The following is a 26,480-nucleotide window of genomic DNA, read 5'->3' on the forward strand; positions in this document are numbered from 1 at the left end:
AGATGGAGCAGGGGAGGGGGCCTGCTTCCTTCCTCCCCACCCTAACGCATGGAGACCTCAAGTTTAGTGATCCAAGGTCTGATGGGTGATGAAATGCAAGAAGCTGGCTGAGACGTTAGGGAGTGGTGGGGACTGTGGCCAAGGTTGAGGTCACTGGCGTTCTAGTTCTTTCAGGAAGCCCTGAGCCAGCAGCCAGTGCAGAAACCCTGATGCGGCTGGGGGCCAGGTTTGACCCAGGGCCACGGGTCTGCGGGCAGCCTCGTGCGCGGGACTGGCTGGGAGTCGGAAGTCTTGTCCAGCTGAGGGGTGTGGCCTCTGTCTCACCTGCGCTTGGGGGCACTGGGTCGGGGTCACCTCTCAGACTGTGCGTTGGGAAGATGAGGACAGACGCCAGCGTGCACTGAGGCTGCTGTGGCTTTAAAAGTGCCTGGGCCGCCCCGTGGCAGCAGTGACGAGGCGGCAGAGCCTGCCGGCGCGGGCCACCTGCGGAGCTGCGCACAGCTGGGAAGATTAGCCTCTTCCACTAGACAACACCCATTACCCTGCTCCGAGAGCCATCACTTCCGCTAGGAGAGCGGCAGATGAGATATCGATTGCACTGACCCCAGGCGAGCCCTTTCCCCAGCCTGAGAGGTGTGCAGATCAGCTCCGTGCCGGCTGCCAGGCTGCGGCTCCCGGCTCCTGGTAGCCGAGGCCCGTGGCCTCCTCCCCACTGCCGCAGCTTCAGGACCCACGTGGGCTGCCGGCGGCCCCAGCAGGTGGGCCGATCCGGGCTGGCTTCCCGGGCTTGCAGCAGGCTGGGGCCTGGCTCCGAGCCTGAATTCAAGGGTTCTGATTCCAAGATGGGAGGTGGGGGGGGGCGCATTTTAAGGGGGTGGCCCCAAACGTGTGACAGGTGGGAAGGACAGGGTATGGGTGCGAGTGGAGCTCTGGAAGTGGCATCTGGCTGTTCGTGGGGAGCGGGGATGGAGCCGTGGTCAGGGAGCCGGGCAGGTGGCCTGATCCCAGCACTGGGGTGTCCAGCGGCAGCTCAGGGCCAGGAGGTGGTGGGATCTCAGTGCCACCTTTGTCCTTTTTAAAAGTCTATTTATTTGCAAGGTAGAGCGGCAGAGAGAGAGAGAGGGAGAGACAGGCAAGAAAGAGATCGTCTATCTGCCGGCCTCTCTCCAATGGCCACAACAGCCACAGCTGGGCCTGGCTGGAGCCAGAAGCCAGAATGCCAACACGGTCTCCCGTGCAGGTGCAGGGGCCCAAACACTTGGGCCATCCTCTGCTGCTTCCCCAGGTGCATAGCAGGGGGCTGGGTGGGAAGTGGAGCAGCTGGGACTCATTCGGGATGCGGGTGCTGCAGGCGGCACCCACTGTGCCACGACACGGGGCCCCTCGTTTTCTTTCTTTAACCCCAGGATTCCAGAGTCTCGCCATGGCTCCCGGGAGCCTCCTGGAGCACCGGAAGTGTCCCGAATCTCCCTGGGGTAGAGGCTACACAGGTAAGTACGCAGGAGCAAACCCATCCAGCTGTGTGCCTACAAATCGTGCCCTTCGCCCCGTGTGTGCACATGGACATGTGTGTCACGCGTACATGCAGGCGTGTGCTGTGTCTGCCTGCACGTGCCCGTGTGTGATCTGTGTGTGCGTGAACACAAATCAATCCCAGCCTTTACCTTTGCACTTTGCATGCTTCTTTTAAAACTTATTTATTTGAAAGGCAAAGTGAGAGAGAGAGAATAAGAGATCTTTCATCTTCTTGTTCGCTTTGAGCCAGGCCAAAGCCAGGAGCCAGGGTCTCCATCTGGACCCAAGTGCTTGGGCCATCTTCTACTGCCTTCCCAGACGCGTGAGCAGGGAGCTGCGTCCAAGGCACAGAGCAGCCGGGACTCGAACTTGTGATGCGTCAGAAGCAGTGGCTTAGTCGCCTGCCCCTCAGATGCCTGCGTTCTTCCAAGGAGGCGGGAGGGACTGGGAGGAGGAGTCCGGTGGGCGGCTTTGACCTCTTCTGCTCTCCCCAGATGTTGAAGGGCAGAGTGAAGGTCACCGGGCTTTTCCAGTTTCTGGAGCCATGGTGTGGCGGGGGGGGAGGGGGCAGAGCATGTGGCCCAGCATCCCACATTGGAGTGCCTGGCCCCGGTCCCACCCCCACTTCTGATCCAGCTCCCTGCTAATGCACCTGGGAGGCAGCAGGTGCGGGCCCAAGTACCTGGGCCCCTGCCACCCAAGTGGGAGACCCAGATGGAGTTCCTCGCTCCTGGCTTCGGCCTGGCTCAGCCCTGGCTGTTGCGGGCATTCGGAAGAGTGAACCAGCAGATGAGAGCTTTCTCCCCCTTCTTTCTCTGTTGCTCTGCCTTTCTTTAAAAGATTTATTTTTATTCATTTGAAGGTCAGGGTCACAGACAGAGGGGGAGAAACAGAGAGAGGTCTTCCATCCACCAGTTCACTCCCCAAATGGCTACAACAGCAGGGGCTGGGCCAGGCCAAAGCCAGGAGCCAGGAGCGTCATCTGGGTCTCCCACGTGGGTGCAGGGGCCCAAGGACTTGGGCCAGCTTCTGCTGCTTCCCCAGGTGCATTAACAGGGAGCTGGATTGGAAGTGGAGCAGCTGGGACCCAAACCTGTGCCCATACGGGATGCTGGCGTCACAGCTGGTGGCTTTACCCGCTGTGCTGCAGCGCCGGCCCCGGGAACTTTTCTTGCAAAGTGTGAGCCGTCAGCCTGTGCAGAAGCATTGCCCGGAAGCCCTCTGCAGCCTCCGCTCCCCTGTCAGCGCTGGTGGCACATGCCTCGCAGACACCACTCGTGGGGTTTTGCAGTTTGGATCAGGGTCCTGGCTTCCCCTGGCTCTTTATTGGTTAGCAGGTTCTTTGTTCTGAGGACCCCTGCCCCCACGTGCCTGGGTTGTGCTGATGGTTCCTGGGGGTTGGTGTGGCTTGTGTCTGTCCTCCCGTGATGAGCGCTCACTACCTCCTTGGTGCTCCGTGTTTGCGACCCCTCCCCCACCTCAGCCCAGATGTGGAGGCGCGCGGGGCGGGGGGGCGGTGCAGCGGTGCTTGTCAGGAGGGGGTGGGCCTGTAAGAGGCGGGGCTGCCCTCCCTTGTGGGGCATCAGTGCTGCTGGGTGGGGCAGGACTGGGCGCTTACCCAAGGCCATGTCTCCAGCCCCCCACTCCTGCTTCTGCTGTCCCCCCCCCGCCTCCCTCTGTCTCTCCCCCTCCCTCTCTCCCTCTCTCCTCTCTCTCTCTCCTCTCTCCTTCTCTCTCCCTCTCTCCCTCTCTCTCTCCCCCTCCCTCTCTCCCTCTCTCCTCTCTCTCTCTCTCCTCTCTCCTTCTCTCTCCCTCTCCCTCTCTCCCTCTCTCTCTCCCTCTCCCTCTCTCCCTCCCTCTCCCTCTCCCCTTCTCTCTCTCTCTCTCCCTCCCTCTCTCCTCTCTCTCCCTCTCCCTCTCCCTCTCTCCCTCACTCTCCCTCTCTCCCTCCCTCTCCCTCTCTCCTTCTCTCTCTCCCTCCCTCTCCCTCTCTCCCTCCCTCTCCCTCTCTCCTTCTCTCTCTCTCTCTCCCTCTCTTCTTCTCTCCCTCTCTCCTGCTACCTGATGCCACCTGCCACGCTGTGAGGCTGCCAGGGCGCCCAGCCAACAGGGCCCCTGCAGCCTGTCCTTTGCCCACTGCCCAGCCTCAGTGCCCAGCCTCAGCAAGGCAAAGCGGACTGAGATGGGAGCCCACGTCCCACACACAGGTCCCGAGCTCCTTCTGCCCTGGCTTCCTTCCTGGCTGGGTGGGGGGCGCCTCTGCCCCTGCTGTGTTCTTGGTGGGAGAAGGGGCTCAGGCTCCAGCAAGGGTGGCCCCTGATGCTGTCCCACCAGACCTCAGCACTCTGGGGGTCAGCCCGGCCCCTCTCGTCCTAACAGTTGGCGACTGAATGCTCTCATTCCCCCCCGCGTATTTCCATCTGACCCCTCCCCTCCCAGAGCAGCAGCCCGTGATGGCAGTGAGAAGCCGTACCCACCACCACGCCCCGCATCCCGCGACACCCACGGGTGCCTAACTGCCGCGAATGTTGTCTCATGTTCACGGAAATAAACTTCCTCCTAATGACAATGATTAGTGCGTAATTAGTCAGAGCTGTTGCCAATGGGATAAAGGATATTAACCAGCAAAGGTAAACTCCGTGGCGAATGAGTCTCCCCGGGGGCGTGGCTGAGGCCGGGCCCCTGCCATGGTTGTGGCTTCAGGGGTCAGCACCCCACCCCAGAGGAGTCTGGACTTCCCACTGCTTCCAGCGCCGGCGGGAGGGTACTGGGGCGCTCGCCACGGCTCCCGTGGGACCACCGGGGAGAATGCACAGAGGCCTGAGCCGGGAGATGCAGGCATAGTCCCAGCCGGAGCCGGCCCTGGTGTCCCGGGGAACAGCTTCTCTGCCCCTCCCCCAGCCCCTCGCCCCAGAGCTCAAGCCTCGTCCTGCGCATCGCCCAGTTCTGTGTCTGTCACTGGCCCCAGTTCAGTCCAATAGCCGCCCAGATGTCTTGGTTCCCTCACCTGCCCCAGACACGACCCAGCACCACCCCCCAGGGCCAGGCCACCATGGCCCCCCAGCTGTCTCCCCATCTCCTCTCTTGTCCCTGACACCCTTGGCACACAGGGGTCTTTTCAAAAACACAAACCAGATCTTATGTTTATCTCTTGCACCCCACCTGTAGTTCACTGAATGCAGTCCCAAACCTGGCCAAGCTGACCTGTGCCCCCGCTTTGGACACACCAAGCTTGTGCTGGCCGCTCAGGGAGGCCCTGGCACTTCTGCCCCAGGACCTTTGCATGAGCTGTCTGTCCTGGCAGCTCACACAAGGCACTCCTGGGTCTTTCTGGCTGCAGCACAGGTGCTCCTGCGGCTCCCCTCCCGGCCCCGCCCCACTGAAACATCAGCTCTAGGAGGCAGGAAGCTGACCCAGCGGTTCCCAGCTGTGTCCCCAACACGGAACAGAGTGTACCACCCGCCAGGAGGCAGAGGTGTATCTGGAGGGAAGAGGGGGAAGGGGAGAGGAAGGAGGAGGGAGGAGGAGGGAAGGGGGGAGGGGCCCAGGGACAGCCCCCAGCACCTGGGAGCCCCCGTTAAGGTGTTGCTGCCCTGCTGTGGGGCCAGGAGCTCCCAGCTTCCTCCCCCACCCCGACAGCCTGGGGCCCGGCATTTTTACTGCTTGGCAAGCATTGGTTTTAATTTGTCCCCCCCCCCCAAAGCTGACCCTGAGACAGAACCTGGCATGGACAGTACTCTGGGGACAGGGTCCAGGGAGCCCAGGCAGGGACAACGAGGCAGGAAGGGGGCACAGCCAAGTGGCACGACCCACCGGTCAGCTCAGGCCTAGGACGGGCCTTTTCACGAGGCCCCGTGCATGGTTGCACCGTGAGCGCAGGCAGCCTGGTGCTGCCCAGTCCCTCGCCAACTCCCTGCTCCCCAGGAGGGGCCCGGGCAGGCGCTGGGAGCCGGGCCTTTCGGGGCCTCCTCCTTGATGGGACCAATTCCCTCCTACTTCTTCTCCCTGTGGGTGCAGGGGTCCAAGCACCTGGGCCATCTTCCGCGGCTTTCCCAGGAGTGTTAGCCATCACGGGCGACACCAGCATCCCACATCTGAGTGCCCATTTGGGTCCTGGCTGCTCCTCTTCCAGTCCAGCTCCCTGGTCATGGCCTGGGAAAAGCAGCGGAGGATGGCCCAAGTGCTCAGGCCCCTGCACCCACGTGGGAGACCCGGGAGAAGCTCCTGGCTCCTGGCTTCAGCCTGATCTAGCCCCAGCTGTCGTGGCCATTTGGGGAGTGACCCAGCGGACGGAAGACCTCTGTCTCTCTCCCTTTGAAATAAATCAATCTTAGCCTGTGGGTGGGGGGTCTGGGTTATCCCGAGGGTGGGAGCGACCCTGAGAGAAGGCAGAGTCCCCACTGAGGAGCTGAGCCCTGCAGTGGGGTTGAAAGCTGGGAGGCCGGGTGGTCCCGGGGGCAGCAGGGCTGGCGGAGGACCTGCGGCCACACTGTGTGTCCAGGGACGGGAAGAGCTGAGCTCTGACATCTCATCGTCCCAGCGACCGCGCTGCAGACCCTGGAGGTGGCCGTTCTCCCCACCCCCCACTCCTCTGGGGCTGGGGTCAGAGCCGGAGCAGGCGGTGTCCATGGTGGGGCAGGGCTTAGGCGGAGTGGCAGGAGGGGCGAGGATCGAGTGAAGGCAGGTCCTGGGCTGTGGCAGGAGGACTGGCCTGGAGCGGCTCTGAAGTCCTTAGAGGTCCCTCCAGGGGCTCCCGGGCAAGGACAAGCCTGTGGTGGGAGGGGAGTAGGTGTCCCTGAACTAACAAAGACCGGATGGCTAGTTACCCATTCTGCAAATACGGACGGAGCACCTGTGACGGGCCGGGCACACGGCTGTGAGCAAGACAGACACAGCCCCTCCTCCCGCAGGGCGCCCTCTAGGGGGAGGGGGACCCACAATCCCCAGCAGGCAATAGAAGATGACTAGCCACGGACAGGACGTGCACCTCGGGATGCCAGGGTGCTGGGTTACGCCGGAGAGAGAGGCGGGCCGAGAGCATCGCAAGTGCCAGCTTGGGCTGCAGTGGGCGAGCCTGTGGCCGTTTGGAGGAGGCGTCCCCAGCCCGGCTGCACAGAAGACAGTGGACTGGACAGGGAATGGGAAGGCAGGCATGCAGGAAGGCGGCAGGGGTCAGGCCACGGTAAGTGTGTTAATTACCCGTTACAGCCCCCAAACGCCGTGCACTGGAGCCAAACTTCATTCTTTCTCTTGAGTCCGTCGGGTTGGCCCTGTACGGGGGCCGGGTGGTGCCGGCTGTCCCAGGGGCTTTGGAGCCCTCACTGAGGGAGCAGGAGCCAGGGGTGGGGGTGGGGGGTGTTGCTTCAGCAAGGGTGAGATGCTCTGTGACACGAGTGAGACACGCCGGGCCATTTGGATTACAGTGCGGCTGTACTGGACAACGTATACCTCTGCTCCAGAATTATGCGCCTGCTGTAAGCAACAGGAGACTGCACAAAACACAGGCGACAGCGGATGCCTGGGAGCAGCGCTCGGACATGGCAAGCCCCACCCTGGGCAGCCTCGCTCCCCCACCCCCAACTCGCCCAACCCCCTCATCCCTGGGCGAAGCAGTGCCCGGGGCCCCGCTGAGCAAAGGAGACAGAGATGGGGCCAGGGGAGGCCAAGGCAGCTGGAACTGGAGAAAGAATTCCGGCCATCTTTTTTTTTTTTTTTAAAAGATTTATTTGTTTATTTGAAAAGCAGAGTGACAGAGAGGGAGAGAGGCACACAGAGAGACAGAGAGAGAGAGAGAGAGAGAGAGAGAGAGAGAGGTCTTCCATCCACTGGTTCACTCCCCAGATGGCCGCAACAGCTGGGCTGGGCCAGGCTGAAGCCAGGAGCCAGGAGCTCCATCTGGGTCTCCCACGTGGCACAGGGGCCCAAGCACTTGGGCCATCTTCTCCTGCTTTCCCAGAGAGCTAGATGGGAAGTGAAGCAGCCGGGACTTGAACCACTGCTGTGATGTGACATGAGCATCTTCGTAAGCGTCCGGCTGAGGCTCTGGGGGCGATCTGGTCCTGCACAGAGAGGATGTCCTGGGGGCCAACACGGACGCATCTCAAGGACAGGAAATGCCTGGGAGCCCCTGCAAGGCTGGGGACCATCTACGTGTTCACCACCCAGAGAGAGGAGACCTCGCTTAGCACAGCCAGCATCGAGATAACGCCCAGCTGATCACCGCCGAGACGCGGAGTGACAGTCCATCTAGAACAAAGACGGCACTGCCCCTAAGGAGTTAAAAATGGATCTCAAGGGGCCAGCACTGTGGCGTACTGGGCTAAGCCTCTGCCTGTGGTGCCCATAGGGGCACCTGTTCGTGTCCTGGCTGCTCCACTTCCGATCCAGTTCCCTGCTAATGAGCCTGGGAAAGCAGTGGAAGATGGCCCAGGTGCTTGGGCCCCTGCACTTGCGTGGGAGACCCAGAGGAAGCTCCTGGCTTCGGATCAGCACAGCTCCAGCCATTGTGGCCATTTGGGGAGTGAACCAGCAGATAAAAGATCTCTCTTTCTCTCTCTCTCTCTCTCTCTCTCTCTCTCTCTCTCTCTCTCTGTAACTCTGCCTCTCAAATAAATAAATAAATCTTAAAAAAAAAATCTCAGAAAGACCGAACTAATATCCAAGTGACTGAACTTCCTCCCAAGAGAAGGCCGAGGGCTGGCGCTGTGGCACAGTGGGCTAAGCCACCACCTGCAGCTCCGGCATCCCTTGTGGGTGCCAGTTTAAGTCCCACTGCTCCACTTCCAATCCAGGGAGACCCAGACAGAGCTCCTGGCTCCTGGCTTCAGCCTGGCCCAGCTCTGGCCATTGTGGCCAGTTGGGGAGTGAACCAGCAGATGGAAGATTTCTCTCTCTCTGTAACTCTGATTTTCAAATAAAGTGAATAAATCTTTTTAAGGAAATACAGCTCAGACAGAACAGACCACATGAGAGAGGAGGAGGAAGGAGGAAGGACCGAGCCTCTGACTCCCAGGACAGTGCAAGGGGCCTGTGGCACGGTGGAATTCAGGTACCAGCAACGGGGAGGGGAGTCGGAGACCATTCTGCCAGAAAATGTTCCAAATCCAATAAAAACCCACAGTCCCAACTCCACAAACCACGAACAGAGTAGTCGGGAGAAGACGATGCCCGGAGCGGGTGCACCTGACGGCTGGGTCGGCGGGCGCGAGGGAGGCCCGGGCGGGCGTTGGCCTGGAGGTTAAAATGTTGGTCTCGGTGCCAGAGCGCCTGGGCATGGCTGCCGGCTCCAGCTTCCTGCCAAGGCAGACCCTAGGTGCGGCCGTGATGCAGCGCCTGCCACCCACACCACAGGCCTGGACGGGGTCCTGGATTATGGCTTTGTCCTGGTCCAGCCCTGGCCGCTGCGGCCGTCTGGGGAGTAAACCAGTGGATGACAGCTCTCTGTCTCTTTCTTTGTCTCCCTGTCTCTCAAATGAGAGAGAGAGAAAGAGAGAGAGAGAGAGAGAGAGAGAGAGAGAGAGAGAGAGAGAGAGAGGGTCTTCCATCCGCTGGTTCACTCTCCAGGTGGCCACAACAGCCGGAGCTGCACCAATCCGAAGCCAGGAGCCAGGAGCTTTTTTAATTTATGTAAGAGATTTTCACCATGAAAATACCAGGCCCAGGCTGCACTGATCCGAAGCCAGGAGCCAGGAGCTTCTTCCAGGTCTCCCACATGGGTGCATGGGCTCAAGCACTTGGCCCATCCTCCACTGCTTTCCCAGGCCACAGCAGAGAGCTGGATTGGAAGTGGAGCAGCCGAGTCTCGAACCGGCGCCCATATGGGATGCTGGTGCAAAGCATTAACCCGCTGCGCCCCAGCGCCTGATCCTATAGCGCATTTTAAAGGGAAATCAAATGAAACCTAAACCACTGGTGAGCTGTGCTGTGTTCCCGAATTGCGAGACGACAGTTCTCAAACCGATCTGTCGCTTGGATGCAGTCCCAGCAAAGAGCCCGGGCAGGCTCTGGGCAGAGACCGACGACGTTCTTGACGCTTACGTGGGGAGGCTCAGCGCCCGGATAACCACGGCAGCTCTGGAGGAGAGCGAGGCTGGGCTCGCCTGCCACTTCACGGCTACCAAGGGCTGCGGGGGTCACGGCACGGTGTGTTCTGGGGGTACGACAGGCAAGAAGAGCAATGAAGGGGAACACAGTCCAAAACAGCCCATTCTCAGACGAGAAGTCGGTCCTGTATGCAAATGCTTCCGGGAGTCCGTGGGAAGAGACAGATTTTTCAACGAATGTGCTGGAACAACTAAACATCAGTCTAAAAAATGAACTTCGACCCTTAGTCACAAACCTACACCCCCCCCGCCCCCAGGAATGGATCATGAATCTGATTGGTTACTTAAGAGGCAGAGTGATGAGAGCCACCCATCTGGTCCACTCTCCAAATGCCTCAATACTTGGAGCTGGGCCAGGAACTCCAGCCCGGTCTCCAGGCACTTGGGCCATCATCTGCTGCCTCCCAGGTACATCAGCGGGGGGCTGGATCGGGAGCAGAGGGCGGACTTGCTCCCAGGCCCTCTGATATGGGACGTGGGTGTCTGGGGGCGTAGCTACATATAGTGTATATATAGCTATATATAGTATATATAGCTATGCCACCAGTATATAGTATTTTGAAAAGTTCTTCCATAGGCTGGTGCCACGGCTCACTTGGCTAATCCTCCGCCTGTGGCGCCAGCACCCCGGGTTCTAGTCCCGGTTGGGGCGCCGGATTCTGTCCTGATTGCTCCTCTTCCAGGCCAGCTCTCTGCTGTGGCCCGGGAAGGCAGTGAAGGATGGCCCAAGTGCTTGGGCCCTGCACCTGCATGGGAGACCAGGAGAAAGCACCTGGCTCCCGGCTTTGGATTGGCGCAGCGCACCAGCCGTGGCGGCCATTTTGGGGGTGAACCAACGGAAAAGGAAGACCTTTCTCTCTGTCTCTCTCTCTCACTGTCTAACTCTGCCTGTCAAAAAAATAAGTAAATAAAAAAGTTCTTGCATAAAAGGAAAATGATAAAGATAGAAACTTTCATTTGTGCAGTGGAATGTAGAATGCCAAAAACGAAATATATGGACACACACACACACATATGTATGTATAAAACACATTCTTTAAAAAGACATTTATTTAGTGATTTTCATCTAGTTGAAGGGCTCCCATGTGGGTTCAAGCACTTGGGCCATCATCCACTGCCTCCCAGGCGCTTCAGCAGGGAGCTGGATCGGAAGTGGAGGTGCCGGGACTGGAGGAGCATGAAGGGCAGACCCAGCAATGACCTGGCCCACGCAGCGTGACACGCACCCCACATTCCTGTTTTTAATCTTTCAAAAATGGTATTCAGCGGGGCCGGCGCTGTGGCGTAGCGGATAAAGCCACCACCTGCAGTGCCGGCATCCCATATGGGTGCTCGTTCAAGTCCCAGCTGCTCCTCTTCTGATCCAGCTCTCTGCTGTGGCATGGGAAAGCAGTGGAGGATGGCCCAAGTCCTTGGGCCCCTGCACCTGCGTGGGAGACCTGGAAGAAGCTCCTGGCTCCTGGCTTCGGATTGGCACATCTGTTGCGGCCAACTGGGGAGTGAACCAGCAAATGGAAGACCTCTCTCTCTCTCTCTGCCTCTCCTCTGTGTAACTCTGACTTTCAAATAAACACATAAACAAATCTTTGAAAGAACAAGCCTGTACTTTCACAATGGTGACACACACACACCCAACGTAGGAGGTTGGTCAAGCTGGGGTCTGTTTCTGGCAGGGCCTTGGTTAAGGTGGTTCCCAGAGACAGGTCTGCGGGGTGAACATTCTCCCAGCTTACCACCTAAACTCTCTCTGGTTCCCTGGCGCAGGCCATGGGGACACACAGCAGGTGACAAAACCCCAGGCTGCTGAGCCAGGGCCCCCAGGGGCACCTCTAGATGGCTAGGTTGGGACGGAGGGGAGAGGGGTCAGTTCCTAGGTTCTCTGGCCAATGGGGTCTTTGGCAAGCCTGAAATCAGAAAACACAAGGATCAGGCTAGGGAAAGCATGATTGACACCCCCAGGCGATACACATGTGCGCACACACACATGTGTTCACACATACACACGTGTTCATGCACACGCATGCACTCACACATGCACAACACATGCATGCATACACTATATACATACACACGTGCACACACGCACATGCATGTACACACATACACACACGTGCGCGTGCACACACCCCTCAGGGGAATAAAGAAACAAAAGACTAATGTGTCTTTTTCTTAATTGTCATTTTATGGCTTCCCGCGGCAGCAGCCCCCCATGACCACTTTCGCAGCCTACAGGGGACCAAGGAACAAAGGCGGAGCCAGGCAGCCCCACTACGCTGCCGGGGGAGAGCGCGTCACCGTCGCCGCGAGCGGGACAATGGGTGCGGCGGCGCGGCGGAGGCCCTGGCCCCGCATTGTCAGCCCCTCATTTGGTGGTGACCTTGCTCTGAAGACGGTGATACTCCTTCAGTCTGTGAGCCAGATTCAAAACAAAGAAAAATGTAAATGAACAATAACAACATGCACTCAGTTCAATTAATTCAGGCGGCCCCGCTGGCGGGGCAGCTGCTGGGGAGATGTCTGCCGGGGGCCCCCTCCCGCCCTCCAATCGGGATAATGTAATTAATTTACCCTGGGGGGGGGGCATTGTTTGCCATTGTTGCACACAAAGCATTTAACTGGCAATGGGACCAATGGAGAAACCATTATGAAACCCAATGTGTCCTGGGCCATTTAAAAGGGTTTAGAGAGTCGTAAAACACAAACAGGGGGCCGGGGGGGGGGGGGGGCAGGCAGTCGGGCTGGGGTCCGAGGTGGCTCCAGGGATGGAGACCGGCTCAGGGAGAAAGGGATGGATCTGTGCCAAGGACAAGGAAACAGGCTTGCTTCTTCTTGCACAGCCCAAGAGAGGGGGCCTGCGGATGAAGACCCCAGAGCGGGAAGGAGAGGCTCTGACTCAGCTCCACCACTTCCCAGCTGTGTGGCCCTGGGCAAGTCACTTAACCACTCTGGGCCTGGTTCTGGCGGTCGCTGCTAACGAATGACCACCCTAGCCCAGGCCGCGGGCAGGAGCCCGGACAGGCTCCCATGAAGCCTTTACTGCTCCTGTGAGCAGGTGCAGGGCTACTCTGGGAGCCTGGGAGGGGTCGTCAGAAGTAGGACTTGACCCCAGGACTGAGAGCGGACAGACAGCGTGAGCCACCCCCGGGGCCACGTGGGACGTGACCCAGACACCTGCCCGGAGCCCCTAGAGCTGGAGGGCACGGAGGTGAGTGAGGGTCAGCCCTGGGGACGTGGGCCCAAATGCTCAGGACCCTCTGTGGTGCTGCTGAGGGTACACAGCAGGGGCGGGGGGCGGGGCGGGCAGAGGGACAGGCACACGGTTCAGCGAGGGCAGGGTGGTGGCAGAGGTCCAGGTGGCATCAGAGCCTGTGCGCCACCCCAGGGGCCCCGGGCTTCTCACCTGAGTGAGTTGATGTTGATGAAGCCGGTGGCATCGATGGGCTCATAATCTCCCTGCACGTTCATGCTGTGAGGAGAGACAGGCAGGCGTGGGAAGGAGCCCCGAGGCTGGGGACAGCGCCCTCGAAGCCACCCAGGCCATCCCCTGCAGCCCCACATGGGGCGCCACCAAGCCCTGCCCGCACTTTGGCCTTGCATTTCTGTCCAGCTCAGGAGCACTGGACAGGGACAGCCCCACGGGAGTCCCCAGCAATCTGCAGTTGGTGCCCAGGTTGGCCCTGGCTCAGCTGGCACAAGCCTCGAGAACCCCTCCCACAAGCCGGAACGTGCCACCCGGACCAGTTCTGCCCTCGGGCCTGTGGTGGGCTCAGAGAGGAGGGTCCAGGACAAGCCCTTCTGAGTGCCCTGGCCTGGAGGGTCGAGAGGCACCGGGGGCGTGGGTTGCAGTGGCCAGATGGCGCTGTCCACCTGTGCAACAGCCCCAGCTCTCAACGTACGAGTGCCCCACAGGGTCACCAGGAGCCGTCCCCGGGGCAGCTGCTGCTGCCCCCAGCAGGACAATCACTCCTACTTTCCAGGCACTGCAGCCTTCGCCTGCTGGGGTCTTCCCACTGAGCTGCCCCACCCCTGCAATCCCTCAAGCCTTGGGTCTGAGCTCGGCCTTCCCCATTGCAGAGCTAGGGGGTGAGTGGGCATGCCCAGGGCATCCGTCTGACCTCTGGGGACCATGGCTCTGAGGTCATCATTGGCTCCACCCGCATCATCCATTCACCGTTTATTCTGGCATGTACCAAGCGCCTGCTACCTGCCGCCCAGGCCCTGGCAGGTGCAGAGGGGAGCAGGGACAAGACCGGACAAGCAGGCCACTGCCCACCGGCTTTGCTGCTGCTGCTGGTGCCAGCACCCAGGGCCCGTGGCTGCAGGTGCCCTCGCTCTGGGCCTCTGAGTGTGAGGAGGGGTCCCTCACCACATCCTGCTCTCAATCAGCCCCTTGTCTGCGTGCAGCCTGGGGACAAAGCAGTCTCGAGGTTCTCCATGACAAAGAGGTGGCCTGTCCCCCAGGAGCCCTCCCCAGAGAGGTGAGATGGGGCAGGGCGGGGCTGCTGCTTTCCCTGGCCCTGAGGCTGGCCTCTGCCTGCGCTTTCACAGACTCCGGACTTCTTACAAGAATAATGGGGTCTTGCCCCCGCCCCCACGGCCTGGCCCTGACCTTCATCTGGCCTTGAAGCTGGCAAAGGGAATGCTCAGCGTGCAGCCACCCCCAGCCTTGCTGCTCCTCCCCCCCAGGGCTCCGAGCGCCAGCGACTTCCTCCAGGTAGAGCAGGCGCTTAGGGAAGGCTGGGCCTCGGACCCCTTTACCAGAACTTGCTGTGGGGCGGCAGAGTTGGGAGGACACAAGGCTTAACATGACCCCCACACAAACAGGCTTTGGAACCCAGCCTCACCCCCCGCCATGCAAGGGCCCCGTCCTGGCCCAGGGAGAAGGCAGGTGCGGCGCCCCCCCTCCCCCATCCCGGGTGTCACCGTCAGAGCCGGCTCCCCGGGCTGTCCTCCAGGTCGGCCCTCGCAGCTGCCCCAGCAGCGCCTGCCGACGCCAGCCAAGGCACAGACGAGCGCCCGGAGGCCGGCGAGCGGCGCCAGGGGCTTCTCAGAAAGCGGAAAAGGTGGTTTTAAAAGTCCGCTCTGGGGTGGGGGGAAGGTGGGCACGGAGCTCACAATGATTTTTTTTTTTACCTCCCCTGACGGTCTGTAGAGAACTCTGTGCTTTTATTTTTGCTCATTCGAGTGGCTCTGACCTGCTCTATAATTACGTTACTTTCTACCTACTGTGCCACGGCATTTCCAGTCCTGCCACCTCGAGAGGTTTCCTTGCTGGTCCCTGTGACGCTGCCACTCAAGGGCTTTCAAGTCAGCGATGTAGAAATCAGAAAGAAAGGAAATGGTCGGAGACGCAGTGAGAATAAATGCTCCCGCTTTTCTCTCCTTTTCCCCCCGTTCCCTTTTTACTTTATTCATTTAATCTCCCCGAGTGAGACTGCGAGGCCTAATGAAGGGTTGGACGGATTATTAGAGGCTGTTGATTTGGAGGGGGAGGGCAGGGAGAGCCAGAGGGAGAAAGAGAGAAGATAATTTGACATTTACCCCGACTGATCTAAACTGATTCGGTGATATTTATGGCTTAGAAAGTGCTTGGGAAGATGGAAGCGCCGAGAGAAGGCAAAGGAAAAAAAAAATATTGACTGCCAAACAAAACTCGTACTTGATTCCCAGCTGGTCTGACCTGAGCGAGGCCGGGCCCGGGACCCCCTGCCCCCACCTCTCGTGGGGCCAGGTAACCTCCCCAGGAGACACCCCACTGCACGGTCTCCATGTAGACCCGGGTGAGGCTGATACCCAACCGCTCCCGCGACCCCACCCACGGGGGCGGGGCCCTCTGTGCTCACCGGGCACTCATACCGCCCCTCACGCACACGCGCCCTCTGCTTCCACCCCCCACCACCCGCCCGGGGCTGTCCCCACCTGTGCCTCTCTAGCGCCTTCAACCCCGGGCGCTCCTCCACTCATGAGCTCAATGGCCGATCGGACAGTTCTCCTGGGAAAACCCAGAGGATGCTCCCGAACACAGCGGCCGTGCCCACGCCTCCAAGCCCAGAGTGATTCAGGGCCTGTCTCCCCCTCCCACACCTGAGCCCTCCTAAGTCCTCCTGTTTGTAAATCTGCCTGCTTGAGTCCCAGAACCTGCAGCCTGCTCCCACTGGGCACCCTGCGTCCGCCCCTGCTGGCTCCCACCCTGCCCCAGCCAGACCTCAGGACTGAAAACGCACACGGGGTCTTGTCCTTTCCTTTAAGACTGGGCCCTCCTCCCCACCCCCACCCTCTGCAGTGCCTGGGGTATGCCAGCCTCTCCCGTGCCTCCTGCCAAGGTCCAAACGGCAAAGCAGTGCCTCCCCCATCCCCTGATTGTTATACCCAGCTGGAGTGTCCGCCCTCCGCCCTCCCCCACGTACTGTCACCACTTTTCCTAACCCACATCCCAGGGGCACTGGAGGTGTATCTTTCTCCCCGGCCGGCCGGATAGCCAAACTCTCCATGACTGTCTCCCCACGATGGCCCGACAGGTGCTCAGTCAGAAGACTGGCTGTGAGGCCCGGGGCCGAGCTGGGGGACAGGACGAGGGGCAGGGGCACCTACCTCACCAGCTCCTCGTTGTAGAGAGACAGGGGGGACTCACGGCCGAGGATGTACACCTGGCCCTTGAAGACAGACACCTGCACCTTCCCTTCCACCCGCTCCTGGGACTTGGCGATGCAGTAGCGGACGAACTCACACTCGGGGCTGTGCCAGAAGCCTGTGGGGAGGAAAGGTGAGGGTGTGGGAAGGCTTCCCCAACCCCACCCCCAGCACCCGGGTTACAGTGGAGCGTCCTGCCTCCCCCGAGCCCGGGGCCTCTGGAAGGGCTCCTGTTCCCGCGTGAGCTCCCGCACACACGCACTCGCAAACGATCCGTCCTGCAGCCTTGCAGGGGGCCTGCGTGCCGGGAGGAGGGGGTGCCACAGGCCAGAGGACACAGCAATGAAGGGGCCCCTCCCTGGCCCACGGGGTTGGACACTGATCTGATGGGGGAGGCAGGAAAGACTGAAATGCAAAGTGCCCGGGGCTGAGCAGTGTGGGTGCCCAGGATGGGCCGTGGGAGAAGTCTGGGGTCAGAGAGGCCTCGCTGTGCCTGCTGTTCACCTCTGTGTGCCTGTTTCCCCATCTGTAAGGTGGGGACGACACAGGAGCCTCCCCACCCAGTCCTGGACCCAGGGAGGACCCTGGAAAGGCCCGACTCTGGGGATGGTGCTGCGCCTGCACACCGTGAACATTCTCCGGTGCCGTTGACACATCTTCCAAGTCCTCTCCCTGGAGCAGGCTCTGTGTCTCTGACAGCCCAAGGACAGCCCGCAGGAGAGCTCCGAGGCTCGGGGGGCTGGGAAGCTCCTCTAAGTCCCCCCAGGCTGGACACAGGGGGCCTGCCCTGGACCTCACTTGGTCCGGGTTGTAGCAGCTCAGCTTCCCACGGCAACCTTGGTGCTTTACCCTCAGTGGGGCTGGGACACTGCAGGTGGGCGGCTGGAAGAGCCTGGGAAACGTGTTCGTCCCTTCTCCCCTCACCCTTGTCCCCCAGAGCCCTGAAGGCCAGGAGGGGGCAGGTGCGCAGTCCCCAGGCTGCTCAGGGCCTTGGAGACAAGGGACAGCTGGCGCCTTCCTCTGTAGCCTCTGCTGAAGGAGGCCACAGCCAGGGCCGGGGGAGGGGCAGCGCCCGGCATAGGGTTTCTGTGAAACGGAGCCGGGAAGGTGAGCCCACCTGGGCAGCTGCAGGGCCAGATGGTGCACGATCCCTTGCCCTGATAAAGGGCAGGGTCGCGGCTATTGTTGGCGGCCCAGGCCTCCGGGGACACCTGCTAAGGCTGCCCGTGGGAAAGGAGACGGCCGGGGTCCTGGGCTTGCAGGGGCGGGGAGGGCCGGGCAGGGAGAGGAGAGGTTGGATCCTCCCTCTTCAGCGTCCCACCACGTGAGTTGCCACCCCAGCCCCTCCATTTGCCCGAGGAGCGCACGGCACCGGCAGCTTTCCAGGCCGGCCGTGCGGCGGGCCTTGCACTTGTAGCTTGGATGCCAGCCTCACTGTCAGAGAGGGAAAGAGCCTATCCGAAGTCACACAGCGGGGTCACGGAAGAGCCCAGGGTGGAGTGCTCCTAACTCAGCCCAGGGCTTCTCCCGGCACACAGCGGACCCCACCCCCACCCCGGGAGGGGACACTGATGTCCCTCTTCGACCCCCAGCCCCCAGCATCCTGGGCTTGGCCATCTTCGGAAGTTGGGATAATGAGCCCATTAAGTTCCCAGACTGGGAGATGGAGGCAGCGATAAGGATAGGGATGCCGGGACCTGGGCTTTATCTCCGGATCTGCTGCCCCTCTCTGGGGTCTTGTGCTCAGGTTTCTTTTCCCAGTGGACCCAGCCTGGCCAGGGGACAGGAAGCCCACCTGACTGTGGGGGGTAGGCCCCCGCAAGTCCCCAGGCTGCTGCGGAGGTGCAGTGGGCGGGGCCCAGGGCGGAGCTGGAGGGACGCCGCGACCCCCACCCATGCTGCAAGGCTGGCCGGGCACTCCGCACCCATCCTTTCAATCTCCTTGGGATCTGTGCTCCAGGCTTGCATTACTGCTGGACAAACTGGACGGGGGGAGGGGGCCAAGCAGAACTGCGGCCCCATGGGAGCCGCTCCACGGAGCCCCTACAGGCTCCTGAAACCAGGGTCCCACCAGGCTGCTCCTGGAGGAGGGGGTGTGTCTGACCCCCACTCAGCCAGACCCGGACATGTGGGCATGCAGGAAGGGGAGAGGGGGAAGCCAGGGCAGCAGGGTGCAGGTGGGGGGGGGCTTCCTCATGCCTCAGTCTCCCCAGCTGTGCCTGGGGCCCCCAGGCACTGCAGCCTAGTGGAGAGCCACACGGCACTGGGTGGACCCGAGCCTGGGCCCTGCCACTGACAGGAGGGGGATACTGAGGCTCAGCCCGAGGCAAGACCCCCGCTCCTGCTCCACCCTGGGGACCCTGCAGGCCCTTGCAGGTGGGTAGCCTTCGCTGGGAGACGGCTCTCTGCGCCAAGACCCCTCCCAGGAGCTCTGCCAGCATCCGCTCACTCAGTCCCCACCGCGGGGCAGGTTGTTGCTGTCCCCACTCTTCAGATGAGAAAACTGAGGCACAGGGGGCTAAGTAATGTGCTGAGGGCACGGTCAGGTCTCTCTTGTGTGACAAGTCGCATCTGTCAGGGACAGGCAGCTGCTGTCCGGGGGCCTGGCCAAGGTTAACGGAGCCACAGCTCTGCCCATCGCGCCTCACTGCCTCCTTCTCCCTGAGGTTTGAATTCCTCTGAGGTCGCCCAAGCCACGTTTCTCACTTGGGACTGGAGGACTCAGCACCAGAGTCGGGACACCCGGCGCCCCCAGGGCACCCCTGTCCTGGGCTCGAAGCTGCCTCTCACCAGCCACAAACCCTGGAGGAGCATCTCCACCTGCATGGGCAGCTGAGGTGGAGGGTGCGGGCCAGGTGCCGGCTCTGGGCCTGGCAGCGAGAGAGCAGGGGAGGCGGCAGCCTCTACCCCCGATGCCTGGCGCCGAGCCGCCGGCCAGGTGCTCCCTCTGCGCGGCAGCCTGCTCTGCCTTAATGATGCTTCCACTCTGTAACCCAAATGCACCTTTCAGCGCGAGATCCCACCGCGCTCCAGGGCCGGCAGGGGACAATGGCATTTAAACACCTGTCTGTACCTGGGAAGGGGGCTGGGCTCTCCAAAACTGCCAGCAACAAGGGCAGCAGCGAGGAACCACCCAGCCTCTGGAAGCCCTCAGAGGAGCTAGAGGGGAGGGGGATTGACGGGAGGAAAGAGCTCCCTCCCAGGTCACCCCCGCCTCCAGCCCCCCAGAGGTGTCGGGGCGTCCTTGGGCAGCTGCCTGCCCCTCCCCCCCAGTCAGAGGGGCCGTCTGACATTTCCTATAATTTTCGCATGTTGCAAAATGTTTTTTTTTTTTTTTCCCCTTCTGCAATCCTTTTAAAAGTCTAAGAGTGATTCTTAGCTCACGGCAAGCTGAAGGCAAAGAGGCGAGAGGCTGGACCGGGCTCGGGGCCTGTCGTGTGGGCTCCCACAAGTGACAGCTGCATGTGGTCAGAAAGTCTGGATGCCACCTCTGTGACAACACGTGGTGGCACGCAGACTCGGTCTCCACGCCTGGAAGATGAGCAGCCGCCCACCAGGGTCCTCACGCCACCTGCCAACCGCTGCTCGTGGTGCACTGGGCACGCGGCTGGACTCAGGCCCTGTGCTCGCCTGGTGGTCTCACGGCCAACGTCTGGCTCATGCCAGGCTCAGGGGCGGGGCTGGGTTCATGCACCATGCACGGGGAGCCTCTGCCGGCAACAGCCCAGTCCGCGTCAGACCCTGCCGGGCCCTTCTCCCCTGAGCCTCAGTCTTCTCATCTGTGAAATGAGCTGCGGGGCCCCTGGGAGGTTGTGGGGGGACCCCGAGGGACGGCGCACAGCACCACCAAGCAGCCAGCCCTGGCAGGTGTGGGGCTGGAGTGGGCTGCGGTGGGACGACACCTTCAGCCTGCATCTCAGCGGGGGTGGGAGGGGACCTCACAGAGGCCGGCCATGGATGGAATGCGGGGGGGGGGCGGAGGGTCTCACGCACCGGTGTACACCAGCTCGGCGAATTTCAGGCCCAGGCCCTGTTTGATTCTGCGCACTTCGCGGTCCATGGTGAAGGCCTCGATGTCTAAATGAGCGTGGTACAGGATGGTCCCTGCTGGGGTCTCGTAGATACCTAGCCATTTTTCCAGGCAGGGGGAAAGGGAGAAAAAAGAGAGAAACGCATGAGACCCAAACTGTCAGCAAATGACAAAAAAAAAAAAAAATAATAATGACTCTTCTGACAGGAGACAAGCCGGTCGGACCCATTCACTCCCAGCTTGCTACAAAATGCATCTGTCATTATGTTCACGCTGGGGCCACGACAGTCCACTCTGCGGCTTGCGGGGAAAATGTCTAGATGCCCCCTTTGAAGAGGCCCTCCAACGCCGGAAAATGACAGGGTTTCTGAGCGGCCCGCCCCTCCCCGGTGCATGCCCACCGGCCCGCGGCTGAAAACCTGTAATTAAACCGACTTCGGTGGATCCCAGGCCCCAAATATCCCTTCCTCCCTCCCGCCGGGGAGCCGGGGGAGGGGGCGGCTGTGCACACACATGCACATGGGTGTACACGTGTGTGCACGCGTGCTGCCTTTGGCGGTGGTCTCCTCCCCCCCCCCCCAGCCGTGTCTCTGCAGAGACCGCGCAAGGTGGGGCTGGGGTTGGGTCATCACCTGGGCTGACGCAGAAGATGGGGATGTGTCCCAGAGGATGCTGGGAACTGCCCTAGGCCCCTCGAGTCGCTGACCAGTGCTGTCTGCAGCCCACGGAGGCCCAAATCCAGAAGGTCAAGGAGAGGCTCTTGCTCTCCCCCTCAACCGCAAACGATCTGCTCAGACCGGCTGGTGTCGGACAGATGCTGGCCCTGGGCCAAGCCTGGTCCCTCTCAGAGGACCAACAGGCGAGGGTGCTGAGGAGCCAGGAGGTAGGGGTGCCCACGCCCACCCGGGCCCGGCCCCCGCGTGCCCCAGCAGCCCGGACACCTGCTGCCCCAGCCTGCAGCTGGAACCAGGGAACGCTGAGTGCCACCGGGCAGGTTTTTAGTTCTTTTCCTGTGATCCTGAAAACAGCCCAGAACTGTCTTTCCACGCTGGCTGCTAAGAAACCAAACAGATCAGAAAGCACACCTCTGTCTACAGAGCACCAGCCGAGAGAGCTAAAAGGCGGAAGCGACCCAAGTGTCCATCCAGCGGGGCGTGGGTGCAGGACGTGGGAACCCGCCCATAGTGGACGGTGACATGGCCTTGAGGTGGGTGGAGCCACGGGCGCTTAAGACCCACACCAGAGAGCCTGGATTCATCTTCCGTCTCTGCTCCCGATTGCAGCTCCCTGCTGACCCGGGCCCTGGGAGGCAGCAGGATGGCTCAAGCAATTGGGTTCCTGCCACTCATGGGGGAGACCTCGATTCTGCTCCTGGCCCTGGCCCTGACCTAGCCGTGGCCGCTGTGGGCGTCTGGGGAGTGACTCAGTGGATACAGGCTCTGTCTCTGCCTCTCAAATGAACAAAATAAAAATAATTTTAAAAACCCACAAAGTTACATGATAGACATCACAATGTGGTGGACCTTGAGGACTTGCCGTGTGGGGGAAGCTGGTCACAAAAGGGATTGGGTGGGGCCAGCGCTGTGGCGAAGTGGGTTAAGCCACCGCCTGCAACACCAGCATCCCACATGGGCACCAGTCGATTCCTGGCTGCCTCACTTCCGATCCAGCTCTCTGCTATGGCTTGGGAAAGCAGTGGGAGATGGCCCAAGTGCTTGGGCCCCTGAACCCACATGGGAGACCTGGAAGAAGCTCCAGGCTCCTGGCTTCAGCCTGGCCCCGCTCTGGCCATTTGCAGCCATTTGGGGGAGTGAACCAGCGGCTGGAAGATCTCTCTCTTGGTAACTCTGCCTCTCAAATAAGTTAAAAAAAATTTTTTTAAAGGGACTTCTGTAGGTCCCTTGAGTAGTTAGATTCAGAGACAGAAGAAAGAGGAGAGGGTGCTGGGGCTGGGGCAGGGCGAATACTCCGAGGGGGCGGAGTTTCAGTTTTGCAAAATGAAAATGCTTTGTGGCCGGGTGGTGGCAACGGCCTCCCTGCAATGACCATCTTTTGAGTGCCACGGAATGGCACACTTAGCCACGGTGACGATGTGTACATCACAACATCTTTGACCACAATTTAAAAAAATGCTCTAAAAACCCAAACCAGAATGGAGGTTGCTTTTGGCCCTGCAGCCCCGCCGAGACCCGGGGTAGGTGAAGTCTGTCATTCACCAGGGGCCTCCTCCTCTGGGAACCCCTCCAGGCTTGGATCTGCAAGTCTGGGACGCAGCCACATTAGCCCATGGGAAACGCCCTGCACACAGTGCTCTGCCCTTTTATCTGCAAGCCTGACCCTCAGACACGGACGGGAGCCCTGCACCGAGGAGAGAGCCGAGGCAAACCCAGGGCTCTGCTGAGTAGTCCTTCAATACCAACACGCCGATCTTACAGACGGCAAGACTGAGGCCTGTGGAAGGGATTGACTTGCCCCAGGTCACCCCACCAACTAGAAGAGGGACGTGAATGTCCCCCCACTGCCTCCAGGTTCATGCACAAACAAGGCCGAGGCCTCAGTTCCGGGGCAGGGAACCGCCTCGTGGTTGTCCACCCCCTGGGCACTGCAGAAGGTTCCCGAGTAAGAAGAAAAGCCACGAAACGCAGCCACATCTACGGCCCCTGCTCCTGTTCTCACAAGAGTTGAGGCTGTGTTGGAACAAAAAGCTGTGTTCACGTCGCTGCTGCAAACAGCGTGCAAACGTGCTTGTGTTTTTGCACCGTGTGCAGTGCATGTGTGTTCACACACGTGCAGGAATACACGCACGCGTATTGTGCATGGGCATGGTGCACACAGGCAGGCAGGTGCGTGCCCACACATGTGTCCGTGTGTGTGCGTGTACGCACGCATGTGTTTGAGGGGTCCTCCCTCTCTCCACGGGGTAGGGGTAGAGATGGTTTCTGTGTATCTCCTCTTGAGTAGAGGACTTAAAAGAAGCTGATGACAGAAACCTGATGCTAAAAGACTGGATTCGGGCTCCTGACAGTCGGCATACAAACCACTGAGCCAAGAGAAGGAGGAGGTGACAGCTGCGTCTCCGTGCCGCTGTGGAGGAGACAACAGACATCTCCGAGTGACACGCACAGCAGCTCCAAGTGTCTATTTTCATCTCCTCGTGTTTACAGGAAAAAGACAGAGTGTCAGCCAGGGCTCCACGAGCCACTTCAATCACACCGCAATTACCGCGGGAGCGGGGGTGAGGACCGCGGAGGAAGGGGTGGGGCCCCACAGCTGTGATGGCTTAAATTCTTCTCATCTGTCCCCCAGCGATCTGAACCAAGTGGGAACCGGGTGGGATCCGCCAACTCGGCCGGGGGGCCGCCTGGACCAGTGGCTCTGGGCCTCCAGGAAGGCAGAATCCAGAGAAAGAACCTGCAGGAGGAGGTTGGCCGGAGCCCAAAGGCTCCCGTCTTAGGTACCAGGGCCAAGGCTGGAGGCAGTTGCCATGGTGATGGGGAGGCGAGTCAGGGCCGGCCTCTTGCCATGCTCAGCCCAGCAGGCCCTGTCCGGGGAAGTCAGAGAGGACCCCGGAGCTGCCACCCCAGGCCCGCGGGCCTGAGGGCCCCTCCGCTACATGGGTCTCCATCTGGAAGGTTCCATCTGAACAGAGGTCTGGGAGGATTGGCCAGGTGTGTGGGCAGGCAGGACAGGTGGGGACGGGCAGCCCTGGTTCCTTCCTCCTAAGAAAGTGGAGGAGGAAGGGAGAGATGGGGAGGGGGGCGGAGAAACAGAGGGGAATAGGGAACAAAGCCAGAGGAGGCAGAGGTGAGGCCGGTGGGGAGGGAGGAGAGCTGGCCAGTGTGGGGCCGACAGGGAAGGTGAGTGGAAGGACAAGGGCACGCGCGCGCCGGAGCAGAGCAGCCCCCCTTCTCCTCCCACTGAGTTCATTTACTCCACTTAATTAGCCCCCCTCCAGCGTTAAAAAGATAACGTGATAATGACAATGTGGAAACAGCCACAATACCACAAAAGCCACTCCATCTGCAGCTTCTCCAGCCCCGGACCCTGACCCCACGGCCCCCGGCGCCCCTGACCAGGTCACTCTGGACCCAGGGCCCTGCCTGATGCTGCCCAGCGCCCTGTCCCCTCCCCCCCTCCCCAGACAGCAACAAGCCCTCCTCGCCTTCCAATTCCGAGCTCTGTAAAGTCAGTGTAAGTGACGGAGGGGACCAGAGCACCCCCACCTCCGCCCTCCCTCTCACAGCCAGATGTTTGGAGTCGGGCAATTCACCGGGCTACCTTCTCCCCTTACCGCCCAGCCCAGGCGGCAGAAGGAGCAGTTGGAACAGCTGGCGCCCCAGAGAGGGAAAAGAGCCCACCTGATGACACACAGCAAGTCCTTTCCCAAAGACTGCGGAACTCCGACTAAACTCCAGGTCTTTCGGGACAGCACCCTGGAGGCACACACAGCACTGGGCACAGAGAAGATGGGGCTCCAGCAACCTCATCCTGCGGGGGCGGGGAGGCCACGGGATAGGAGCAGGTAGGGCTGTCACGGCTCTGCCTTTCTCTGGGGAGGGCAGCTCGGGTCTGACACAGGCAGCAAGTCCACCAGGCAGACTCAGCATTCGATCCACACAACCACCCATTTCACAGGTGGGGCTGTTGAGGCTCAGGGCAGGCAAAGCCTGGACCCTGACACCAGCTCCTCCCCAGTGCCCCCAGGGCCAGCCTCCTCCAGACCCAGTAGGCCGCCTGGGGTGCCCCCTGCCGTTCTGCCCCGCCCCACAGAATGATCTCACCCTACCCTCTCTGTTCCATGTGAGGCTGCCACCTCTTCCAGGATGTCCACCCAGACAGCGCAGGCCAGGCCTCCATCACTACCTCCCCGCGCAGCGGGGTGCTCTTTCCCAGGCTGACCCTGCTCTTTGCATAGAGGAGAGCACTTGACATTCACCACACCTGCCGCCCTGATCGACTGGGAATGCCTGCCAGCAGCTGGCCGTAATCACCTAGCACTGTCTGCCTGGACCGGGAGAAGGCTGGACAAGCGCTGGACCAGCAGGCTGCCTCCTGGGAGGGGGGCGCACCTGGGGTCAGCCCTCTCCGGAGGCCCCGCTCTTGGCCCCCTCTCCAGGCCCTCAGTCCGGGCCCTGCCTCCCAGTCTGGGAGGACTCTTTGTGCTGACTCCCAAGGGCAGGGGACAAAGGCGCATTGAGTCAGACCTTGGTTAGGTAAGAGACAGAGGTAGACCGGGATAAAGGGAAGGTAATTAGCATTATTGTTCTCGGAGAGGCCTTCCCGGGCTTTCAGTCCTGTTGTTTGTCAGGACAATAGCGGAGGAGGAAAGAGCCCCAGGAAGGAGGCAGAGTGGCTGCAGCCCCCCCCCCCCCCATCCAGATAATTCCAAAGAGGCCGCATCACATCACACCTGGGGACACAGGTGACAAGTCCAAGGTCGCGAGGCCCAGCAGGGCAGACCTCCCAGACCAACAGGTGACATCTGGTGACCTTGGATTTCAGAATCTTCATAAAAACACGGGGAAGGGGCCGGGGTTGGGGGACAGAGGATGAAGCAGATGCCCACACTCCCAGATCGGAGCACCCGTTCTAGTCCCGGCTGCTCCACTTCCAGTCCAGCTCCCTGCTAACGCGCCCGGGAGGCAGCAGAAGGCGGCCCCAGTGCCCTGTGGGAGACGGGGATGGAGCTCCCGTTACAGCCACCTGGGGACTGAACCAGCAGATAGAAAAATGTCTGTCCCTTCCCTCTGCCACGTAAATACACAAATCTTAAAAGCGAAACTCTCCTCCAGGACCAAGGGCTGTGCTACAGTCGGCCAAGCTGTATTTGGCTGTCGCTCCAAATCGGCCCCAAGCAGGGCTATAGGAACACCTGCAGAGACCCCCCCCTCCCCTGAACCCGGCCTTGCTTTTCCCACGCTGCCAGACCCTTGGGCTCCTGAGGTTCCCTTGTAGGCCAGGCAGGGAAACTGAGGCCCAGAGCGGCGGTGTGGCTGAGGGACAGGAGGCACCTGCCTGGGGCCCGGCTCCGGTTTCCCTGCCCCAGGCCCAGCAGAGGTGGGTACAGGGCCAGGTGGCCTACAGGACAGCCTCAGAGGAAAGGCCCAGCTGTCCCTGGAGAAAGGGCCTCGTGCCCAAGGCCCCGTCGGCACACAGGGCGCACCCCCGACCGGATCCCTGCTCTGCCTCCAAACCCAGCAGAG

The 26,480-nt window shown here is 60.9% G+C and overlaps 1 protein-coding gene across 1 annotated transcript in view; it reads right to left on the reverse strand.

Moving 5' to 3' along the window:
• Positions 1 to 11,778: 11,778 nt before the first annotated feature.
• The window catches only part of ASS1 (argininosuccinate synthase 1), a 40,008-nt gene continuing 25,306 nt past the window's right edge, over positions 11,779 to 26,480 (reverse strand). The window contains exons 13-16 of the mRNA XM_062207373.1: positions 20,241 to 20,372; positions 16,209 to 16,365; positions 13,018 to 13,083; positions 11,779 to 12,025 (exon numbers count right to left, since the gene is read on the reverse strand). Of these exons, the coding sequence (XP_062063357.1) occupies positions 11,980 to 12,025; positions 13,018 to 13,083; positions 16,209 to 16,365; positions 20,241 to 20,372 (401 nt within the window). The 3' untranslated portion in view covers positions 11,779 to 11,979. The remainder of the gene's footprint in view (positions 12,026 to 13,017; positions 13,084 to 16,208; positions 16,366 to 20,240; positions 20,373 to 26,480) is intronic.

This window comes from Lepus europaeus, chromosome 12, assembly GCF_033115175.1.
Source record: "Lepus europaeus isolate LE1 chromosome 12, mLepTim1.pri, whole genome shotgun sequence".
NCBI lineage: Eukaryota > Metazoa > Chordata > Mammalia > Lagomorpha > Leporidae > Lepus > Lepus europaeus.